This window comes from Panulirus ornatus, chromosome 62 (genome assembly GCF_036320965.1).
Source record: "Panulirus ornatus isolate Po-2019 chromosome 62, ASM3632096v1, whole genome shotgun sequence".
NCBI lineage: Eukaryota > Metazoa > Arthropoda > Malacostraca > Decapoda > Palinuridae > Panulirus > Panulirus ornatus.
The window spans coordinates 4,571,130-4,594,962 of record NC_092285.1 but is presented as its reverse complement, the minus strand read 5'-3'; the positions used below and the strand labels follow the sequence as shown (position 1 = coordinate 4,594,962).

General features: G+C 40.3%; 1 protein-coding gene across 1 annotated transcript in view; it reads right to left on the bottom strand.

The window, feature by feature from the left end:
• LOC139745698 (uncharacterized) overlaps positions 1-23,833 on the bottom strand; it is a 304,575-nt gene that overhangs the window by 203,768 nt on the left and 76,974 nt on the right. The window contains exons 6-8 of the mRNA XM_071656135.1: positions 2,904-2,972; positions 1,695-1,751; positions 218-406 (exon numbers count right to left, since the gene is read on the bottom strand). Of these exons, the coding sequence (XP_071512236.1) occupies positions 218-406; positions 1,695-1,751; positions 2,904-2,972 (315 nt within the window). The remainder of the gene's footprint in view (positions 1-217; positions 407-1,694; positions 1,752-2,903; positions 2,973-23,833) is intronic.

Below are 23,833 nucleotides of genomic sequence, written 5' to 3'. Positions count from 1 at the left end.
ACAGTCGTAGTGCAGGGTACAATTAAAACTGAAAATTAATATTTAGCTGAGACCTCTAAAGGAAATATAACAGAAACTTAAAACCCTTTTTTACTACAAGTAACTAAATATCTACAATGCCAGAGTTAAAAATCTGTACAGCCAAATCACCAAACCATAAGCCATTATACCTGTAAAGCCAGACCATCAAGCAAGTAGGTACTGGTTCAGTACTCACTTTGTCGCCTTGCAGTCCTGATGGGCCAGGTGGACCCTGGGGACCAGGAGGCCCAGCGTTACCTATTGGGCCTGGCTCACCAGGGGGGCCTGGCTCTCCTGGATAACCATCTCGACCATCCATACCCGGGAGTCCATCCTTTCCACTCGGTCCAGGAGGACCCGGGGGCCCTGGACTCCCTGGGTCTCCCTAAAGGAACATACATTAGTACACCAACAAGATGTTCATAGCCACATCATAAATGTATACATAATTGTTTCTACTCTATAACTGGCCACTAATGCTACTACAAATAAAAACTAACAAAAGTTCTGGCCTCAGAAATAGAAAAAATATCAAATGGGTGGTTATCTCACACACCATTACTTATACTGAATACTAATATTATAGGTTTGTAAAACATACACTATTCAATATCAATTACAGGTGATTAATCAAATATAATAAAACAGCAGACTTATTCAGGCTCTTGGAATAATCAAATAAAAAACCTCACTACTATGCTACGCATAATTTTGTGAGGCATGACCAACTGACAATACAATATAATAAAATTTCTGTAAAATACTAAAATACTGTCTACTGGATAAAAGACTAAAAGTACTCATATTATAAAGGAAACAATGATAAAATATGAATTCAAAGATTACTCATTTATATTGTTCACCATATTACATCTACATATCATTGGCAGTAAGAAAAGGATATATAAACCTGATTTACCCCACATAAATGGGAGCAGGGTTAACCCTTTCAGTCCTACATACATATTTATACACATGGGGCCAGAGTCCGACATATGTATGAGATATGTTCTGATATTTCCTGCCCTATTACAAATATCCTGTCAGATATTTCACAGCTGTCAGCTACCTTACAAAACTGCACAGGAATATGTCTGGGACCAACAACAGTGATACTCATGTGTCTGGCAGCCACAAATATAATGGTGCAAAGCGATGGAGAGAAATAAGATGCAGTTTTGACGGAAAGCAGCGAGATACATGGATATGATGCTAAAGACAGTCATGATGTTTCACTTTTTCCCTGTCATGACAGCTACATGACAGAAACAGGCTAACAAACTACTGTACCACTAAAATTGTTCGTTTACTTCATAAAAAAATTTTATCAAAAAAAAAAACTTAGGCTGAGTGAAATAAAAATAGAGCAGGATCAGGACTGAAAGGGTCAAGGATGGTTTATAGATGGTTTATATTAGTTGCAATGATAGGACCCAAACTATTCCTAAAATCTCACTAATCTACAATGGTTTACAAGTCAAATTACATCTTACGTAAAGCATGCACTGGTGTTTTAAAAGGAGGATTTGGATTACTTTATCTTAATCTTTATTTGAAACAGTCTAAAGAAGTCAGAAGAGAAGCTCATAATTTTCATTATACAAAAGCATCTGCACATATGTTTCATAAACCTGGATATTTGTGCATACACAAACTAAAGTGCAATAACTTACTTTAATAGCTAATATTCTATCAGAGTCTATGTAATCCCAGTCACCTCCTGGAGTTCCCTGCAACAAGGGCGTAAGACATACACAGTCAGGACAGGACTACAGAAAACATTCACAGAGGAGAGTACACTGAAGGGGGAACTAAAGTAGACAAGAAGCTGACTAAGCCATTCATCTACAAATTCATTTATGTAACCTCCTTCTAGTCATAATGTTCAAAATAAACTTAAGAAAAACAAAAGAAATGCAATAAATATCAAAGCTGAAATAATAAACAAATCCGTCAAGTGAATAAAATGGTTAAAAATGTATGTACTATACTAATAAATGATAACAAGCCAAAGAATTAAGGCTATGTCAGTATGTACATATGTCATTTAAGCAACCAAGTTAGTAGATTACAAACACAAACAACAGCAAATTAGTAGATTACACACAGATAATGACATACTGTATTAATAATCATTAACACATTCAGCAGTTAGTGTGACAGTATTAAATAGGTCACTTTTTCTGTGAAAGATATCTGACAAATTTGCAATGCACAAATTATCTAAAATGACGGATCAACTTAGAGGGGACACATGGAAATTAAGATTCACAAGCAGACATGGTTGGGACAGCTATACAAGACAGTTGGGATTAGTACATGGAAAGAAAATAAGCATGTCTGGATGTGGCTTAACATTTATGTAAAAAACCTTAAAAAAAGAAAAATCATACGTACAATTTCACACTGCCTCTGTTTAAAATATGCATAATGGTGCCCCTACAAATTATACATTGTAGCTTTAAAAAAATATCAATAAAAACCAATAAAAAAATAAGCCTGTATACAAATAAGCAAATACAGAATAAGGTTAGTAAATGAATGTCTATATTAGAGAGAAACACAAGACACCACATGTATGCCACTAAGGAATTGATGGTGGCAGCACTCACTACACAACACAATGGAAGACAATAATGGTGAGGAGGAGGAGGCTGGGAAGCATTAGGCTACATAAACGATATTACAAGTTAACAACACAGCTTAAGGAAAAGGCAGCAGTACTTTGGGCATAAGACAATACAGGACATCAGGTAAGGAAAAAATACCAAGACCATGAGAGGATACGTCAACAACATAAACATGAGGCACAGGTTACTGCAGGTTACCAACACCAGAAGAAAGCAGCTCTCACTAAGCTATATTCTAGTGTTCTGTCTCACCTTAATAGCGATGATTTCAGCAAAGCCTATAGTGCCACCCTCCAAGCTTGTTATAGATCTTTTAATGCCCTGAAATAAAATGTGAGTGGTGATCATTAAGCATCAGCATATTAAAAGCTGCAGGTTCAAACATATCCACGACTAAGCTGGCACGTAATAAGGGGCCTGAAAGGTAATATTATGCTACCTGCTGGATTAGTATGAAGCTAGGCAATGTTAAAGATGATATGGCATTTGTGAGAACATATGATCTAAGGAATCACTCCCACTGACACCACTAAGGAACCCTGGTTGGAAGCTGACATCCCAAAAAATTTTTGTGGGGAGTTTACAAAAAAGAGAAAAGTGTCAAAAGATCACACATCAATGATCAGAGATACCTTCTGACTTAAAATTAAGAGAGACTGATTAGTGTTACACAAATTTTCAGAATATCTTCTCTGATGAGCCTCCAACTGTGGGTAATGGTAGCTCACTGCCCCATAAAAATGAATGTTGTGACTTACAGATAAGAGGTGGTCAGGAAAAAAAAATAACCACATATAAAGCACCAGACAATGAGCTGTTCAGCTCTACCAGTGAAACAGCAGCATTATCAACAACAAAAATAAAAGGAAATATGATACATAAAAATTAAAGTTAAAAAAGAATCAAACTATCAATGTGCAGAACATGGAGCTCATATGCAACATACAGTTCTGACACATAGTAAGTGAATACTGAAAGGCTCTGGAGATAACTGTCATAAAATATTGATAAGGCAACAACGTGGGAGAAACTGTTTGAAGGAATAAAGCACTATTATCTTCAGGTTACTGAGGGTCAGAGTAATACTGATAAACTTTTAACAAAGTTTGGCTGAAACATGCAACTTAAGAATAAGGATGAAACTTTTGCTGTAATGGGAGACATGAGTACAAAGCCAGGTAAAACTAATGGTGAAATTAGCATTATGAATAAATGAAATGAGAAAAAAAAATGGAAATGGTAAGAATTTGCTGGATCTACACTTACAATTAAAACAGATAAAGCATGCTGGGGATAGGGGTGAAAGAATACTTCCCACGTATTCCTCGCGTGTCGTAGAAAGCGACTAGAGGGGACGGGAGCGGGGGGCTGGAAATCCTCCCCTCCTTGTATTAACTTTCTAAAATGGGAAACAGAAGAAGGAGTCACGCGGGGAGTGCTCATCCTCCTCGAAGGCTCAGAGTGGGGTGCCTAAATGTGTGTGGATGTAACCAAGATGTGAAAAAAGGAGAGATAGGTAGTATGTTTGAGGAAAGGAACCTGGATGTTTTGGCTCTGAGTGAAACGAAGCTCAAGGGTAAAGGGGAAGAGTGGTTTGGAAATGTCTGGGGAGTGAAGTCAGGGGTTAGTGAGAGGACAAGAGCAAGGGAAGGAGTAGCAATACTCCTGAAACAGGAGTTGTGGGAGTATGTGATAGAATGTAAGAAAGTAAATTCTCGATTAATATGGGTAAAATTGAAAGTTGATGGAGAGAGGTGGGTGATTATTGGTGCATATGCACCTGGGCATGAGAAGAAAGATCATGAGAGGCAAGTGTTTTGGGAGCAGCTAAATGAGTGTGTTAGCGGTTTTGATGCACGAGACCGGGTTATAGTGATGGGTGATTTGAATGCAAAGGTGAGTAATGTGGCAGTTGAGGGAATAATTGGTATGCATGGGGTGTTCAGTGTTGTAAATGGAAATGGTGAGGAGCTTGTAGATTTATGTGCTGAAAAAGGACTGATGATTGGGAATACCTGGTTTAAAAAGCGAGATATACATAAGTATACTTATGTAAGTAGGAGAGATGGCCAGAGAGCGTTATTGGATTACATGTTAATTGACAGGCGTGCGAAAGAGAGACTTTTGGATGTCAATGTGCTGAGAGGTGCAACTGGAGGGATGTCTGATCATTATCTTGTGGAGGCTAAGGTGAAGATTAGTATGGGTTTTCAGAAAAGAAGAGTGAATGTTGGGGTGAAGAAGGTGGTGAGAGTAAGTGAGCTTGGGAAGGAGACCTGTGTGAGGAAGTATCAGGAGAGACTGTGTACAGAATGGAAAAAGGTGAGAACAATGGAAGTAAGGGGAGTGGGGGAGGAATGGGATGTATTTAGGGAATCAGTGATGGATTGCGCAAAAGATGCTTGTGGCATGAGAAGAGTGGGAGGTGGGCTGTTTAGAAAGAGTAGTGAGTGGTGGGATGAAGAAGTAAGAGTATTAGTGAAAGAGAAGAGAGAGGCATTTGGACGATTTTTGCAGGGAAAAAATGCAACTGAGTGGGAGAAGTATAAAAGAAAGAGACAGGAGGTCAAGAGAAAGGTGCAAGAGGTGAAAAAAAGGGCAAATGAGAGTTGGGGTGAGAGACTATCAGTAAATTTTAGGGAGAATAAAAAGATGTTCTGGAAGGAGGTAAATAGGGTGCGTAAGACAAGGGAGCAAATGGGAACTTCAGTGAAGAGCGTAAATGGGGAGGTGATAACAAGTAGTGGTGATGTGAGAAGGAGATGGAATGAGTATTTTGAAGGTTTGTTGAATGTGTCTGATGACAGAGTGGCAGATATAGGGTGTTTGGGTCGAGGAGGTGTGCAAAGTGAGAGGGTTAGGGAAAATGATTTGGTAAACAGAGAAGAGGTAGTAAAAGCTTTGCGGAAGATGAAAGCCGGCAAGGCAGCAGGTTTGGATGGTATTGCAGTGGAATTTATTAAAAAAGGGGGTGACTGTACTGTTGACTGGTTGGTAAGGTTATTTAATGTATGTATGACTCATGGTGAGGTGCCTGAGGATTGGCGGAATGCGTGCATAGTGCCATTGTACAAAGGCAAAGGGGATAAGAGTGAGTGCTCAAATTACAGAGGTATAAGTTTGTTGAGTATTCCTGGTAAATTATATGGGAGGGTATTGATTGAGAGGGTGAAGGCATGTACAGAGCATCAGATTGGGGAAGAGCAGTGTGGTTTCAGAAGTGGTAGAGGATGTTTGGATCAGGTGTTTGCTTTGAAGAATGTATGTGAGAAATACTTAGAAAAGCAAATGGATTTGTATGTAGCATTTATGGATCTGGAGAAGGCATATGATAGAGTTGCTAGAGATGCTCTGTGGAAGGTATTAAGAATATATGGTGTGGGAGGCAAGTTGTTAGAAGCAGTGAAAAGTTTTTATCGAGGATGTAAGGCATGTGTACGTGTAGGAAGAGAGGAAAGTGATTGGTTCTCAGTGAATGTAGGTTTGCGGCAGGGGTGTGTGATGTCTCCATGGTTGTTTAATTTGTTTATGGATGGGGTTGTTAGGGAGGTAAATGCAAGAGTCTTGGAAAGAGGGGCAAGTATGAAGTCTGTTGGGGATGAGAGAGCTTGGGAAGTGAGTCAGTTGTTGTTCGCTGATGATACAGCGCTGGTGGCTGATTCATGTGAGAAACTGCAGAAGCTGGTGACGGAGTTTGGTAAAGTGTGTGGAAGAAGAAAGTTAAGAGTAAATGTGAATAAGAGCAAGGTTATTAGGTACAGTAGGGTTGAGGGTCAAGTCAATTGGGAGGTGAGTTTGAATGGAGAAAAACTGGAGGAAGTGAAGTGTTTTAGATATCTGGGAGTGGATCTGTCAGCGGATGGAACCATGGTAGCTGAAGTGGATCATAGGGTGGGGGAGGGGGCGAAAATTTTGGGAGCCTTGAAAAATGTGTGGAAGTCGAGAACATTATCTCGGAAAGCAAAAATGGGTATGTTTGAAGGAATAGTGGTTCCAACAATGTTGTATGGTTGCGAGGCGTGGGCTATGGATAGAGTTGTGCGCAGGAGGATGGATGTGCTGGAAATGAGAAGTTTGAGGACAATGTGTGGTGTGAGGTGGTTTGATCGAGTAAGTAACGTAAGGGTAAGAGAGATGTGTGGAAATAAAAAGAGCGTGGTTGAGAGAGCAGAAGAGGGTGTTTTGAAATGGTTTGGGCACATGGAGAGAAAGAGTGAGGAAAGATTGAGCAAGAGGATATATGTGTCGGAGGTGGAGGGAACAAGGAGAAGAGGGAGACCAAATTGGAGGTGGAAAGATGGAGTGAAAAGGATTTTGTGTGATCGGGGCCTGAACATGCAGGAGGGTGAAAGGAGGGCAAGGAATAGAGTGAATTGGATCGATGTGGTATACAGGGGTTGACGTGCTGTCAGTGGATTGAATCAAGGCATGTGAAGCGTCCGGGGTAAACCATGGAAAGCTGTGTAGGTATGTATATTTGCGTGTGTGGACGTGTGTATGTACATGTGTATGGGGGGGGTTGGGCCATTTCTTTCGTCTGTTTCCTTGCGCTACCTCGCAACCGCGGGAGACAGCGACGAGGTATAAAAAAAAAAAAAAAAAAAAAAAAAAAAAAAAAAAAGCATGCTTTGTTATTAACTAATACAAATATGGAAGGATGAGAGCACTACTGCAAATATGGACTATGTTAATATGAATGATAAGATAAGGATGTGAGCAGTAAACACAAAAGAGTTACAAGCTGAAATGGAAGACACTCTAATCAAAATATGGAGATATATTTGGTAAATATTTCTAGAAACATGAAAAGTGTGCATGGTAAGACTGGATATATATTAGAGGGAGTGAATGATAAGATATAAAGTGAGACATTAAGGAGTAAATTTAGCCATATATATCAAGATGCCATGAATACAAAGCTCTGAAACATTTTGAAGTTGGTTTGGTTAGGTTAGGTTAGGTTATAGGTTAGGTTTGGTTAGGTTATAGGCTATGTTAGGTTATAGGTTAGGTTAGGTTATAGGTTAGGTTGGGTTAGGTGTTAGGTTAGGTTAGATTATAGGTTAGGTTAGGCTGGGTAGGTTAGGTTAGGTTAGGTTAGGTTAGGTTAGGTTAGGTTAGGTTAGGTTAGGTTAGGTTAGGTTAGCTTTGGTATAAGAAAAGGAAGCTGGAGCAATGAATATAGAGAACATGATGGTGCAAGGAAGAAATGAGAATGTTACTGAAAGAGAAACTCAGGGTGATTTAATGATTGCTTTACTTGTGAATTTTTGCCATAAAAAGAAACAAAAGAAATCTAAATGCTGAATTAAGAAAAACTCTTTCTCTCTAGAATGGTGTGCCATAAATCATGAGAGAATCTCTAGTATCTCTGAAAGCTAATGGCCTTTAAACCCCCTTCCATTTGGATGACTCTCATCCCTTTCTTAACCTGCCATCAGTATCAACCTGCCTCCAGCAGAAAATACTTGAACGGCACAGCCCTACAGAGAGTTATTTTTCTCCAGGGCCACTTCCATAGAAGCCACAGGAGTATAACAGCATGAAAGGGGAGAACTGAAAAAATATCCCTCTCAAAAAGAAGATAAAGCAAAAAACAATACTCTAAGAGTCATCTTTTGGCATACTAAAGTCTGTCTGTCCTGACAGTGCCAACCCCAGGGCCACACCAGGTTGATCCTTAACAGCTAGAGTAAGGAACTGTCAGCACATACATCACTGGAAAGCCAAGGACCTCTACTACTGATCTCATCCAAGAAAAGGATCTTCCAAAAGGCCAAAAAAATAGGCTCTGACATACAAACAAGAATAGGTCAATAAAAGAAGTCTCTTCGACCCAGAAAAGATGCTCCATGCTGGCCTAGTAAGTGAGTTTACTACAAAGAAGACTCTAAAATTATGTAATTAACCAGCTTTGCAACAACAACAATAATCATCCACCCTGTGGTTTCTAAGACTATTAAAGACCTCGGTAATTCTTTGCACTGCCACTTACAAGACAAGCATGGGGTGAATAATAAGTAGCCACTGATCGTGGCAAAAAACAGTTGATGAAACGAGCCTAAGCTTCCTGGATTCAAACAGATGTTCCCCTTCATAATTTCTGGTGATCTCGACCAATTCTCTCAGATATCTAAATGGGCATAATGAAAGAAGCTCTTAGGTTATAGTCCTCCATAATGAATAAAATATAGGGGTATCTACTAAATGTACTTCATGTCATACATTTATCATAAAAAAGATTTAAGATGAACTCGATGCAAAATGCTTCTAAAACCTCAGAAGAATCTAAATCTTCAGAAGAAAGAATGGAATAGATTCTAAGCTCTCTGATACATTTGAAGTAGAAATACAAAAATTAGAGAAAATGTCATCTATCAAATGGTTTCTAAATCTTAGGTTGTAAAATCTCTGAAAAAATCCATGTGTAGATTCTAAATTCTAGAGCTTCAGTGTGAGGTCCCTTACTAAAGTTGAGACAGCCTTGAAAACTTGAAGAATCAGATGAGAACTGGATAGCTGAAGTAGTTCCTGACATCCAGGTTGTCTCTCCAACTTTAGGCTACAAAAGGCACTAATCACATAAACCAATGAGTTGGGAAGGACTTTCCCAAGTTGATAAACTAGAGAAAAGAGATATTACTGATTCTACCACTTTCAGTTTATGATCTAAGTATCTGTGACTGCTGCCGTATGTTGAACATCATACAAAAATTGTTGGAAACGGTATTTCCTTTGGTGGTGAAAGGATCTGTCAGGTGAGCCATCATAAATGAAGGGATCCTAGTGAAGGTATCTCTCCCTATAGATATTATTATCATGGACAACTTAATATTTCCTCCTCAATTGCTCCATATTCTCCCCACACTGAAACACATATGACAGTACTACAGTTTATGCCCTATGGTCCTGCCTACTGGATGTGGATGCCTTTCTGAACACTGTAGAACCTCCACAAAGAGGAGGTATTTTTGATAATACAGTCAACACCTACATACCTTCCCTAACTGCAAACATGTTTTCTGCCCCACCTGATACATTTCTCTATCAGAGAACCTAACCAACACAACTAATGCCTATCTGTACAGAGATCTGAGATTTCAAATTCCACCATCCTACATGCCTAAAATTCACACCCAAGATCCCTGAGGAAAGTTGCTTACAGATCAACTGCATCCCTCCAACATCATTAACATTTTTTTTTCTTTTTATACTTTGTTGCTGTCTCCCGCATTAGCGAGGTAGCGCAAGGAAACAGACGAAAGAATGGCCTAACCCACCCACATACACATGTATATACATACACGTCCACACACGCACACATACATGCCTATACATTTCAACGTATACATATATATATATATATATATATACACACACAGACATATACATGTATACACATGTACATAATTCATGCTGTTTGCCTTTATTCATTCCCATCGCCACCCCACCACACATGAAATAACAACCCCCTTCCCCCGCATCTGCGCGAGGTAGTGCTAGGAAAAGACAACAAGGCCACATTCGTTCACACTCAGTCTCTAGCTGTCATGTATAATGCACTGAAACCACATCGTTCCAATTCACTCTATTCCTTGCATGCCTTTCACCCTCCTGCATGTTCAGGCCCCGATCACTCAAAAGCTTTTTCACTCCATCTTTCCACCTCCAATTTGGTCTCCCACTTCTCGTTCCCTCCACCTCTGACACATATATCCTCTTGGTCAATCTTTCCTCACCACATACTGTCCTCAAACATCTCATTTCCAGCACATCCACCCTCCTTCGCACAACTCTATCTATAGCCCACGCCTTGCAACCATATAACATTCCTTCAAACATACCCATTTTTGCTTTCCGAGATAATGTTATCGACTTCCATACATTCTTCAATGCTTCCAGAACTTTCGCCCCCTCCCCACCCTATGATTCACTTCCACTTCCATGGTTCCAACTGCTGCCAAATCCACTCCCAGACACTTAAAACACTTCACTTCCTCCAGTTTTTCTCCATTCAAACTTACCTCCCAATTGACTTGTCCCTCGACCCTACTGTACCTAACAACCTTGCTCTTATTCACATTTACTCTTAACTTTCTTCTTTCACACACTTTACCAAACTCAGTCAAAAGCTTCTGCAGTTTCTCACCCAAATCAGCCACCAGCGCTGTATCATCCGTGAACAACAACTGACTCACTTCCCAAGCACTATCATCCACAACAGACTGCATACTTGTCCCTCTTTCCAAAATTCTTGCATTCACGTCCCTAACAACCCCATCCATAAACAAATTAAACAACCACGGAGACATCACGCACCCCTGCCACAAACCAACATTCACTGAGAACCAATCACTTTCATCTCTTCCTACACGTACACATGCCTTACATCCTCGATAAAAACTTTTCACTGCTTCTATTATCTTGCCTCCCACACCATATATTCTTAATACCTTTCATAGAGCATCTCTATGAGCTCTATCATATGCCTTCTCCAGATCCATAAATGCTACATACAAATCCATTTGCTTTTCTAAGTATTTTTCACATACATTCTTCAAAGCAAACACCTGATCCACACATCCTCTACCACTTCTGAAACCACACTGCTTTACCCCAATCTGATGCTCTGTACATGCCTTCACCCTCTCAATCAATACCCTCCCATATAATTTCCCAGGAATACTCAACAAACTTATACCTCTGCAATTTGGGCACTCACTTTTATCCCCTTTGCCTTTGTACAATGGCACTATGCAAGCATTCTGCCAATCTTCAGGCACCTCACCTCATACATACATACATACATTAAATAACCTTACCAACCAGTCAACAATACAGTCACCCCCTTTTTTCATAAATTCCACTGCAATACCATCCAAACCCGCTGCCTTGCAGGCTTTCATCTTCTGCAAAGCTTTTACTACCTCTTCTCTGTTTACCAAATCATTAACATAGGCGACAAAATAACCACACTTTCAATCAATCGACTCCAACGACAACCAAACTCACCAAGCATTACCTTTTGCAAACTGAAAACAAGGTCCACTTGGAGCACATTACATGAATAACCCTTGGGCCACTCAACTAACCCCCTTATCTACACAGCCACTAAAAATATAAACTACAGGTATACATAATGACCAACATTCACATAGAACACAGGAGTATTAGAAGTGATTCATCTCACATGGAGAATCTGAAGAAAGTCCATAACTGTCTAAAACTTGACACTGTTAAAAGCTAGATTATAAGAACAGTAACATAGGGTCAAAGCTGCATAATCTATATAATCATTTAAGACCTACAAGGTTTCAAAAGAATAATGAGTTGAAAATCTTCCCCCTTGAAGGAAAAGTTAACTTTAAAGAAAAGATCCCTTCTTATGTGTGATGAAATAATAAATGCTTTTGGAAGTCCCAATATTGATTGTCTTTGTGATTAAAAATCCTACTGTAAGTAAAAGACTCTTCCCTAAGGAAAAAAGACCAAAGCAAAAATGTCTATAAACAAGGCAAACCAAGTTGGATTAATATCAATCATAAACAAACCAACAGGTAGTCACTGTTCAAGAAGAAACATGATCCAAAAATCGTTCTAAAAAGAAGGCTCCTCTGTTTAGAAACAGTCTAAAGTACAGCAAAGGCCAAAGTTGACTTTCTAGGAGGAAAACCAAAGAATGAAATCTAGAAACTTTCATGAAATCAGAAAAGAAAAAACCCTGAGCACCCCCAGTGCAGAAGCTTCATAATGCATTTCTGTAACAATCAAATCTCAATTCAGAAAAAAAAATTGGGGCATTCAGAGAGACCCAACTGAAAGATCATGGTGCTGCAAAACTAACAGCATTCTCTAAAAATCAAAATATTTTCCTACACCACAAAAGGATGCCTCATTCTACTGCAAGACTGAAAGAACCCCATGATCCTATTATGAAAAGCATTACAGGAAGTAAGCAATGCCTATGTAACAAAACAGGAGCACTATTAAAAAGTCTGAATAGAATTACTCATTCACTTCCAAAATAGAAGAAAAGGCCTCAGTGAAAAAGGTGCAAACATCCAGATAAGATGACCTAGGGCCCCTAAAGCTAATTTCCTGAAACAGCAAACCTGCTTACCAGAAAAGTGTCATCCTCTTCTGACAAAGAGCATCTCAGCGATAAATAAAAGACATTAAAAATTACACATGCACATGTATGTATATACGAGTGGACTGGTCTTTCTTCATCTGTTTCTTGGCACGACCATGCTGATGCCGGAAAAGGCGATAAAGTATAATAAATAAAAAATATATTTTATCGTTATCATTATAATACTTAATTGCGGTTTCCTACGTCAGTGAGGGAGCGCCACGAAACAGATGAAGAAGACCCATTCACTCATATACACACATGCCTATACATATACATAACTACATAAACACATCTACATACAGAAACAGACATCTCTTTTTTCTTTTATACTTTGTCACTGTCTCCCACGTTAGCAAGGTAGCGCAAGGAAACAGATGAAAGAATGGCCCAACCCACCCACACACACATGTATATACATACACATCCACACACGCACATATACATAACTATAAACCTCAGTGTATACATACATATACACACACAGACATGTACATATATACACAAGGACGTAGTTCATACCGTCTGCCCTTATTCATTCCCGTCGCCACCCCGCCACACATGAAATGAACAACCCCTCCCTCCGCATGTGCACGAGGTAGCGCTAGGAAAAGACAACAAAGGCCACATTCGTTCACACTCAGTCTCTAGCTGTCATGTATAATGCACTGAAACCACAGCTCCCTTTCCACATCCAGGCCCCACAAAACTTTCCATGGTTTACCTAAGACGCTTCATATGCCCTGGTTCAATCCACGGACAGCACATTGACCCCAGTATACCACATCGTTCCAATTCACTCTATTCCTTGCGCGCCTTTCACCCTCCTGCATGTTCAGGCCCCGATCACTCAAAAGCTTTTTCACTCCATCTTTCCACCTCCAATTTGGTCTCCCACTTCTCGTTCCCTCCACCTCTGACACATATATCCTCTTGGTCAATCTTTCCTCACTCATTCTCTCCATGTGACAAAATCATATCAAAACACCCTCTTCTGCTCTCTCAACCACACTCTTTTTATTACCACACATCTCTCTTACCCTTTCATTACTTACTCAATCAAACCACCTCACGCCACATACTGTCCTCAAACATCTCATTTCCAGCACATCCACCCTCCTTCGCACAACTCTATCTATAGCCCACGATTCGCAACCATATAATATTGTTGGGACCACTATTCCTTCAAACATACCCATTTTTGCTTTCCGAGATAATGTTATCGACTTCCACACATTCTTCAATGCTTCCAGAACTTTCGCCCCCTCCCCCACCCTATGATTCACTTCCACTTCCATGGTTCCAACTGCTGCCAAATCCACTCCCAGACACTTAAAACACTTCACTTCCTCCAGTTTTTCTCCATTCAAACTTACCTCCCAATTGACTTGTCCCTCGACCCTACTGTACCTAACAACCTTGCTCTTATTCACATTTACTCTTAAGTTTCTTCTTTCACACACTTTACCAAACTCAGTCAAAAGCTTCTGCAGTTTCTCACATGAATCAGCCACCAGCGCTGTATCATCCGTGAACAAAAACTGACTCACTTCCCAAGCACTCTCATCCACAACAGACTGCATACTTGCCCCTCTTTCCAAAACTCTTGCATTCACGTCCCTAACAACCCCATCCGTAAACAAATTAAACAACCACGGAGACATCACGCACCCCTGCCACAAACCAACATTCACTGAGAACCAATCACTTTCATCTCTTCCTACACGTACACATGCCTTACATCCTCGATAAAAACTTTTCACTGCTTCTATTATCTTGCCTCCCACACCATATATTCTTAATACCTTTCATAGAGCATCTCTATGAGCTCTATCATATGCCTTCTCCAGATCCATAAATGCTACATACAAATCCATTTGCTTTTCTAAGTATTTTTCACATACATTCTTCAAAGCAAACACCTGATCCACACATCCTCTACCACTTCTGAAACCACACTGCTTTACCCCAATCTGATGCTCTGTACATGCCTTCACCCTCTCAATCAATACCCTCCCATATAATTTCCCAGGAATACTCAACAAACTTATACCTCTGCAATTTGGGCACTCACTTTTATCCCCTTTGCCTTTGTACAATGGCACTATGCAAGCATTCTGCCAATCTTCAGGCACCTCACCTCATACATACATACATACATTAAATAACCTTACCAACCAGTCAACAATACAGTCACCCCCTTTTTTCATAAATTCCACTGCAATACCATCCAAACCCGCTGCCTTGCAGGCTTTCATCTTCTGCAAAGCTTTTACTACCTCTTCTCTGTTTACCAAATCATTAACATAGGCGACAAAATAACCACACTTTCAATCAATCGACTCCAACGACAACCAAACTCACCAAGCATTACCTTTTGCAAACTGAAAACAAGGTCCACTTGGAGCACATTACATGAATAACCCTTGGGCCACTCAACTAACCCCCTTATCTACACAGCCACTAAAAATATAAACTACAGGTATACATAATGACCAACATTCACATAGAACACAGGAGTATTAGAAGTGATTCATCTCACATGGAGAATCTGAAGAAAGTCCATAACTGTCTAAAACTTGACACTGTTAAAAGCTAGATTATAAGAACAGTAACATAGGGTCAAAGCTGCATAATCTATATAATCATTTAAGACCTACAAGGTTTCAAAAGAATAATGAGTTGAAAATCTTCCCCCTTGAAGGAAAAGTTAACTTTAAAGAAAAGATCCCTTCTTATGTGTGATGAAATAATAAATGCTTTTGGAAGTCCCAATATTGATTGTCTTTGTGATTAAAAATCCTACTGTAAGTAAAAGACTCTTCCCTAAGGAAAAAAGACCAAAGCAAAAATGTCTATAAACAAGGCAAACCAAGTTGGATTAATATCAATCATAAACAAATCAACAGGTAGTCACTGTTCTAAAAAGAAGGCTCCTCTGTTTAGAAACAGTCTAAAGTACAGCAAAGGCCAAAGTTGACTTTCTAGGAGGAAAACCAAAGAATGAAATCTAGAAACTTTCATGAAATCAGAAAAGAAAAAACCCTGAGCACCCCCAGTGCAGAAGCTTCATAATGCATTTCTGTAACAATCAAATCTCAATTCAGAAAAAAAAATTGGGGCATTCAGAGAGACCCAACTGAAAGATCATGGTGCTGCAAAACTAACAGCATTCTCTAAAAATCAAAATATTTTCCTACACCACAAAAGGATGCCTCATTCTACTGCAAGACTGAAAGAACCCCATGATCCTATTATGAAAAGCATTACAGGAAGTAAGCAATGCCTATGTAACAAAACAGGAGCACTATTAAAAAGTCTGAATAGAATTACTCATTCACTTCCAAAATAGAAGAAAAGGCCTCAGTGGAAAAAGGTGCAAACATCCAGATAAGATGACCTAGGGCCCCTAAAGCTAATTTCCTGAAACAGCAAACCTGCTTACCAGAAAAGTGTCATCCTCTTCTGACAAAGAGCATCTCAGCGATAAATAAAAGACATTAAAAATTACACATGCACATGTATGTATATACGAGTGGACTGGTCTTTCTTCATCTGTTTCTTGGCACGACCATGCTGATGCCGGAAAAGGCGATAAAGTATAATAAATAAAAAATATATTTTATCGTTATCATTATAATACTTAATTGCGGTTTCCTACGTCAGTGAGGGAGCGCCACGAAACAGATGAAGAAGACCCATTCACTCATATACACACATGCCTATACATATACATAACTACATAAACACATCTACATACAGAAACAGACATCTCTTTTTTCTTTTATACTTTGTCACTGTCTCCCACGTTAGCAAGGTAGCGCAAGGAAACAGATGAAAGAATGGCCCAACCCACCCACACACACATGTATATACATACACATCCACACACGCACATATACATAACTATAAACCTCAGTGTATACATACATATACACACACAGACATGTACATATATACACAAGGACGTAGTTCATACCGTCTGCCCTTATTCATTCCCGTCGCCACCCCGCCACACATGAAATGAACAACCCCTCCCTCCGCATGTGCACGAGGTAGCGCTAGGAAAAGACAACAAAGGCCACATTCGTTCACACTCAGTCTCTAGCTGTCATGTATAATGCACTGAAACCACACCTCCCTTTCCACATCCAGGCCCCACAAAACTTTCCATGGTTTACCTAAGATGCTTCATATGCCCTGGTTCAATCCACGGACAGCACATTGACCCCAGTATACCACATCGTTCCAATTCACTCTATTCCTTGCGCGCCTTTCACCCTCCTGCATGTTCAGGCCCCGATCACTCAAAAGCTTTTTCACTCCATCTTTCCACCTCCAATTTGGTCTCCCACTTCTCGTTCCCTCCACCTCTGACACATATATCCTCTTGGTCAATCTTTCCTCACTCATTCTCTCCATGTGACAAAATCATATCAAAACACCCTCTTCTGCTCTCTCAACCACACTCTTTTCATTACCACACATCTCTCTTACCCTTTCATTACTTACTCGATCAAACCACCTCACACCACATACTGTCCTCAAACATCTCATTTCCAACACATCCACCCTCCTCCGCACAACTTTATCTATAGCCCACGCCTCGCAACCATATAATATTGTTGGAACCACTATTCCTTCAAACATACCCATTTTTGCTTTCCAAGATAACGTGCTCAACTTCCACACATTTTTCAATGCTTCCAGAACTTTTGTCCCCTCCCCCACCCATGATTCACTTCCACTTCCATGGTTCCATCCGCTGCAAAATCCACTCCCAGATATCTAAAACACTTCACTTCCTTCAGTTTTTCTCCATTCCTAAAAATGGAGACATATATATGCATGTACATATTCAAACATGCTCACCTAAATCCATTCCTGGTACCATCCTGCCCCACAGGAAACACATATATCATCTTTGTTAACCTTTCCTCACTCCTCTCCATGTGTCCAAACCATTTCAACACACATCTCTCTTACTCTTTCATTACATACTCGATTAAACTACCTCACAACACATATTGTCCACAAGCATTTCATTTCCTACACATCCACTCTCCTCCACACAATCCTACCTATAGCCCATGCCTCGCAACGATATTTCGTAACTACTAATCCTTCAAACATACCCATTTTTGTTCTCCATGATAAAGTTCTCTCTTTCAAGACATTCTTCATCACTCCCAGAACCTTCGCACCCTTCCCCACCCTATGACTCATGTCCGCTGTTATGATTCCATTCGCTGCCAAATCCACTACCAGATATCTATAATGCTTCACTTCCTCCAATTTTTCTCCATTCAAAATTACACCCCAACTAACTTGTCCCTCAACCCTGCTGAACCTAATAACCTTGGTCTTATTCATATTCATCCTCAACTTTCTCCTTTCACATACTTTTCCAAATTCAGTCACCCACTTCTGCAGTTTCTCACTTGATTCAGTTACCAGTTGCGTATCATTGGCGAACAACTGACTCACTTCCTAGGCCATCTCATCCCAACAGGCTGCATACTCACCCTTCTCTCCAAAACTCTTGCATTTACTTTCTTCACCACCCATCTATAAACAAGTTATATATATATACATACATCATTATCATTTTAATTCTATCATTATTATTATTATCATCATACTTGATTGCTGTTTCCTGAGTCAACCTTCTTCCATTCCCAGCACCACCCCGCCCCACAGGAAACAGCATCGCCACCTATGTCAGACAGGTAGCACCAGGAAACAGTCAAAGAAAAGGCCACATTCGCTCACATTCTGTCTCTAGCTGTCATGTGTAAGGTACCAAAACCACAGCTCACTATCCACAACCAGGCTCCACAGACCTTTCCATGGTTTACCCTAGATGCTTCACATGCCCTGGTTCAGTCCAATGATAGCACGCAGATCCTGGAATACCAAAGTGTCCTAATTCCCTCTATTCTATGCACGCCTATCACCCACCTGTATGTTCAGGCTCCGATCACTCAAGATCTTTTCCACTCCGTCCTTCCACCTCCAATTTGGTCTCCTGTTTCTCCTTGTTCCCTCCACCTCTGACACATATATCCTCTTTGTCAATCTTTCCTCACTCATTCTCTCCATGTGCCCAAACCAATTCAACATACCCTCTTTTGCTCTCTCAACTGTACTCTTTATTACCACACATTTCTCTTACCCTTTCAAACCATCTCAAACCACATATTGTCCTCAAACATTTCATTTCCTACACATCCACTCTCCTCTGCACAACACTCTAGAGCCCATGCCCCACAACCATATAATATTGCTAGAACTACTAATCCTTCAAACATACCCATTTTTGCTTTCCAAGATAATGTTCTCTCTTCCAACGCATTCTTCATTGCTCCCAGAACCTTCACACCCTTCCCCACCCTATAACTCATTTCTGCTTTCATGGTTTTATTCACTGCCAAGTCCACTCCCAGATATCTAAAACACTTCACCTCCTCCAATTTTTCTCAATTGAAACTTACATCCCAACTAACTTGTCCCTCAACCCTGCTGAACCTAGTAACCTTGCTTTTATTTACATTTACTCTCAACTCTCTCCTTTCACACATTTTTCCAAACTCAGTCACCAACTTCTGCAGTTTCTCACTAGAATCAGCCACTAGTGCTGTATCATTGGCAAACAACAACTGACTCAATTCCCAGGCTCTCTCATCCCCTCTCTCCGAATCTCCTGCATCTACCTCCCTAACCAACCTGCCCATAAGTAATTTAAACAACCATGGTGACACCACGCACCCCTGCCACAGACCGACCTTCACTAGGAACCAATCACTTGCTTCTCTTTCTACTTGTACACATGCCTTACACCCCTGATAAAAACTTCTCATTGCTTCCAGCAGGTTACCTTCCACACCATATACTCTTAACACCTTCCACAAAGCATCGCTATCAATCCAATCATATGCCTTCTCCAGATCCATTGATACCACATATAAATCCATCTGTTTTCCTGATTATTTCTCAAACACACATTCTTCAAAATAAACACCTGATATACACATCCTCTACCACTTCTGAAACCACACTGCTCCTTCCCAATCTTATGCTCTGTACAAGCCTTCACCCTTTCAATCAATTCTCTCCCATACCATTTTCTATATATACTCAACAAACATATGCCTTTGCATAATGGCACTATACATGCATTCTGCCATTCCTCAGGCACTTCACTATGATCCATAAATACACTGAATTTCCTTAGCAACCAATGAACAGCACAGTCATCCCCTTTCTTAATAAATTCAACTTCAATACCATCCACTCGTGCTCCCTTGCCAGATTTCTTCTTCCACAAGGCTTTCACCACCTCTTCTCTCTTCACCAAACAATTCTCCCTGACTCTCTCACTTCACATACCATCCCAACCAAAACACCCTAAATTTGTCACTCTATCATGAAACACATTCAACAATCCTTCAAAATACTCACTCCACTACCTGTTATCGCTGCCCCCTACACCAATGTTTCCATGTGTTCTCTTGTCTTTCACACATTATTTAATTCCTTCCAAAACATCTTCCTACTCTCCCTTAAGTTTAATGATATTATCTCACCCTAAATCTCATTCGCCCTCTTTATCAACCCTTGCACCTTCCTCTTGACCTCGTGCCACTTTCTCTTATACATCTCCCAGTCATCTGCACTCCTTCCTTGTAAGCACTGTTCAAACACCTCTTTTTTCTCTTTCACTCACAACTTTACTTCTTAATCCCATCACTCACCACCCTTTCTAATCTGCGTATCTCCCACCTTTTGTAGGCCACATGCACCTCTTGCACATGCCATCACTGCCTCCCTAAATACATCCCATTTCTTAACCATTCCCCTCACTCCATTTGCCATTCTACACTCAATCTTTCCTGATGCTTCATCACACAAGTGTCCTTTCCAAACTCACTTACTCTCCCCACTCTCTTCTCCTTGCACTCTCATACTCTATCACAAACTTCCACAACTGCTTCATGAGTAGTGCCATTCCTTCCTTAGATTTTGTCCTCTCACCAACCCAACATTACTCCCAAGACATTTCCAAACCATTCCTCCACTTTATCCTTGAGCTTCGTTTCACTCACAGCCAGAATATCCAGGCTTTTTTCCTCAAACATACTACATATCTCTCCATTCTTCTCATCTTGGTTACATCTACACAAATTCAAACACCCCAATCTGAGCCTTCAAGGAGGATGAGCACTACCCTCTTGACTCCTTACGTTTCCTCTTTTAGAAATTCACATACAAGAAGGGAAGGGTTTCCAGGCCCCCCACTCCTGCACGCTTTAGTCGCCTTCTACAAAATGCGGGGGTAGAATTCTTTTCTCCCCTACCTCAGGGATATATGTTTATATACTTATAATTATCATACTTGATTGCTGTTTCCCATGTCAGCGATACAGCACTAGGAAACAGATGAAGAATGGCCCATGTACTCCTATATACAAGTATATAAATATTTATTTATTCATCATATTTGATTGCAGTTTCCGGCATCAGCAAGGGGGCACCAGAAAAAAGACGAAGAATCACCCATCCACTCACACACCACACACACACACACACACACACACACATATATATATATATATATATATATATATATATATATATATATATATATATATATATATATATATATATATATTTATCCCTGGGGATAGGGGATTAAGAATACTTCCCAGGTATTCCCTGCATGTCGTAGAAGGCGACTAAAAGGGAAGGGAGCAGGGGGCTGGAAATCCTCCCCTCTTTTTTTTTTTTTCTTTTTTTTCTTTTTTTTTTAATTTTCCAAAAGAAGGAACAGAGGGGGCCAGGTGAGGATATTCCAAAAAAGGCCCAGTCCTCTGTTCTTAACGCTACCTCGCTAACGCGGGAAATGGCGAATAGTTTAAAAAAAAAAAAAATATATATATATATATATATATATATATATATATATATATTATCCCTGGGGATAGGGGATTAAGAATACTTCCCACGTATTCCCTGCGTGTCGTAGAAGGCGACTAAAAGGGGAGGGAGCGGGGGGGCTGGAAATCCTCCCCTCTCATTTTTTTTTTAATTTTCCAAAAGAAGGAACAGAGAATTGGGCCAGGTGAGGGTATTCCCTCAAAGGCCCAGTCCTCTGTTCTTAATGCTACCTCGCTAACGCAGGAAATGGCGAATAGTTTAAAAGAAAGAAAGAATATATATATATATATATATATATATATATATATATATATATATTTTTTTTTTTTTTTTTTTTTTTTTTGCCGCTGTCCCCCGCGTTTGTGAGGTAGCGCAAGGAAACAGACGAAAGAAATGGCCCAACCCATCCCCATACACATGTATATATATACGTCCACACACGCAAATATACATACCTACACAGCTTTCCATGGTTTACCCCAGACGCTTCACATGCCCTGATTCAATCCACTGACAGCACGTCAACCCTGGTATACCACATCGATCCAATTCACTCTATTCCTTGCCCTCCTTTCACCCTCCTGCATGTTCAGGCCCCAATCACACAAAATCTTTTTCACTCCATCTTTCCACTTCCAATTTGGTCTCCCACTTCTCCTCATTCCCTCCACCTCCGACACATATATCCTCTTGGTCAATCTTTCCTCACTATTTCTCTCCATGTGCCCAAACCATTTCAAAACACCCTCCTCTGCTCTCTCAACCACACTCTTTTTATTTCCACACATCTCTCTTACCCTTACGTTACTTACTCGATCAAACCACCTCACACCACACACTGCCCTTAAACATCTCATTTCCAGCACATCCATCCTCCTGTGCACAACTCTATCCATAGCCCACGCCTCGTAACCATACAACATTGTTGGAACCACTATTCCTTGAAACATACCCATTTTTGCTTTCCGAAATAATGTTCTCGACTTCCACACATTCTTCAAGGCTCCCAGAATTTTCGCCCCCTCCCCCACCCTATGATCCACTTCCGCTTCCATGGTTCCATCCGCTGCCAGATCCACTCCCAGATATCTAAAACACTTTACTTCCTCCAGTTTTTCTCCATTCAAACTTACCTCCCAATTGACTTGACCCTCAACCCTAACGTACCTAATAACCTTGCTCTTATTCACATTTACTCTTAACTTTCTTCTTTCACACACTTTACCAAACTCAGTCACCAGCTTCTGCAGTTTCTCACATGAATCAGCCATCATCAGCGAACAATAACCGACTCACTTCCCAAGCTCTCTCATCCACAACAGACTTCATACTTGCCCCTCTTTCCAAAACTCTTGCATTTACCTCCCTAACAACCCCATCCATACACAAATTAAACAACCATGGAGACATCACACACCCCTGCCACAAACCTACATTCACTGAGAACCAATCACTTTCCTCTCTTCCTACACGTACACATGCCTTACATCCTCGATAAAAACTTTTCACTGCTTCTAACAACTTGCCGCCCTCACCATATAATCTTAATACCTTCCACAGAGCATCTCTATCAACTCTATCATATGCCTTCTCCAGATCCATAAATGCTACATACAAATCCATTTGCTTTTCTAAGTATTTCTCACATACATTCTTCAAAGCAAACACCTAATCCACACAACCTCTACCACTTCTGAAACCACACTGCTCTTCCCCAATCTGATGCTCTGTACATGCCTTCACCCTCTCAATCAATACCCTCCCATATAATTTACCAGGAATACTCAACAAACTTATACCTCTGTAATTTGAGCACTCACTCTTATCCCCTTTGCCTTTGTACAATGGCACTATGCACACATTCCGCCAATCCTCAGGCACCTCACCATGAGTCATACATACATTAAATAACCTTACCAACCAGTCAATAATAGTCACCCCCTTTTTTAATAAATTCCACTGCAATACCATCCAAACCTGCTGCCTTGCCTGCTTTCATCTTCTGCAAAGCTTTTACTACCTCTTCTCTGTTTACCAAATCATTTTCCCTAACCCTCTAACCTTGCACACCACCTCGACCAAAACACCCTATATCTGCCACTCTATCATCAAA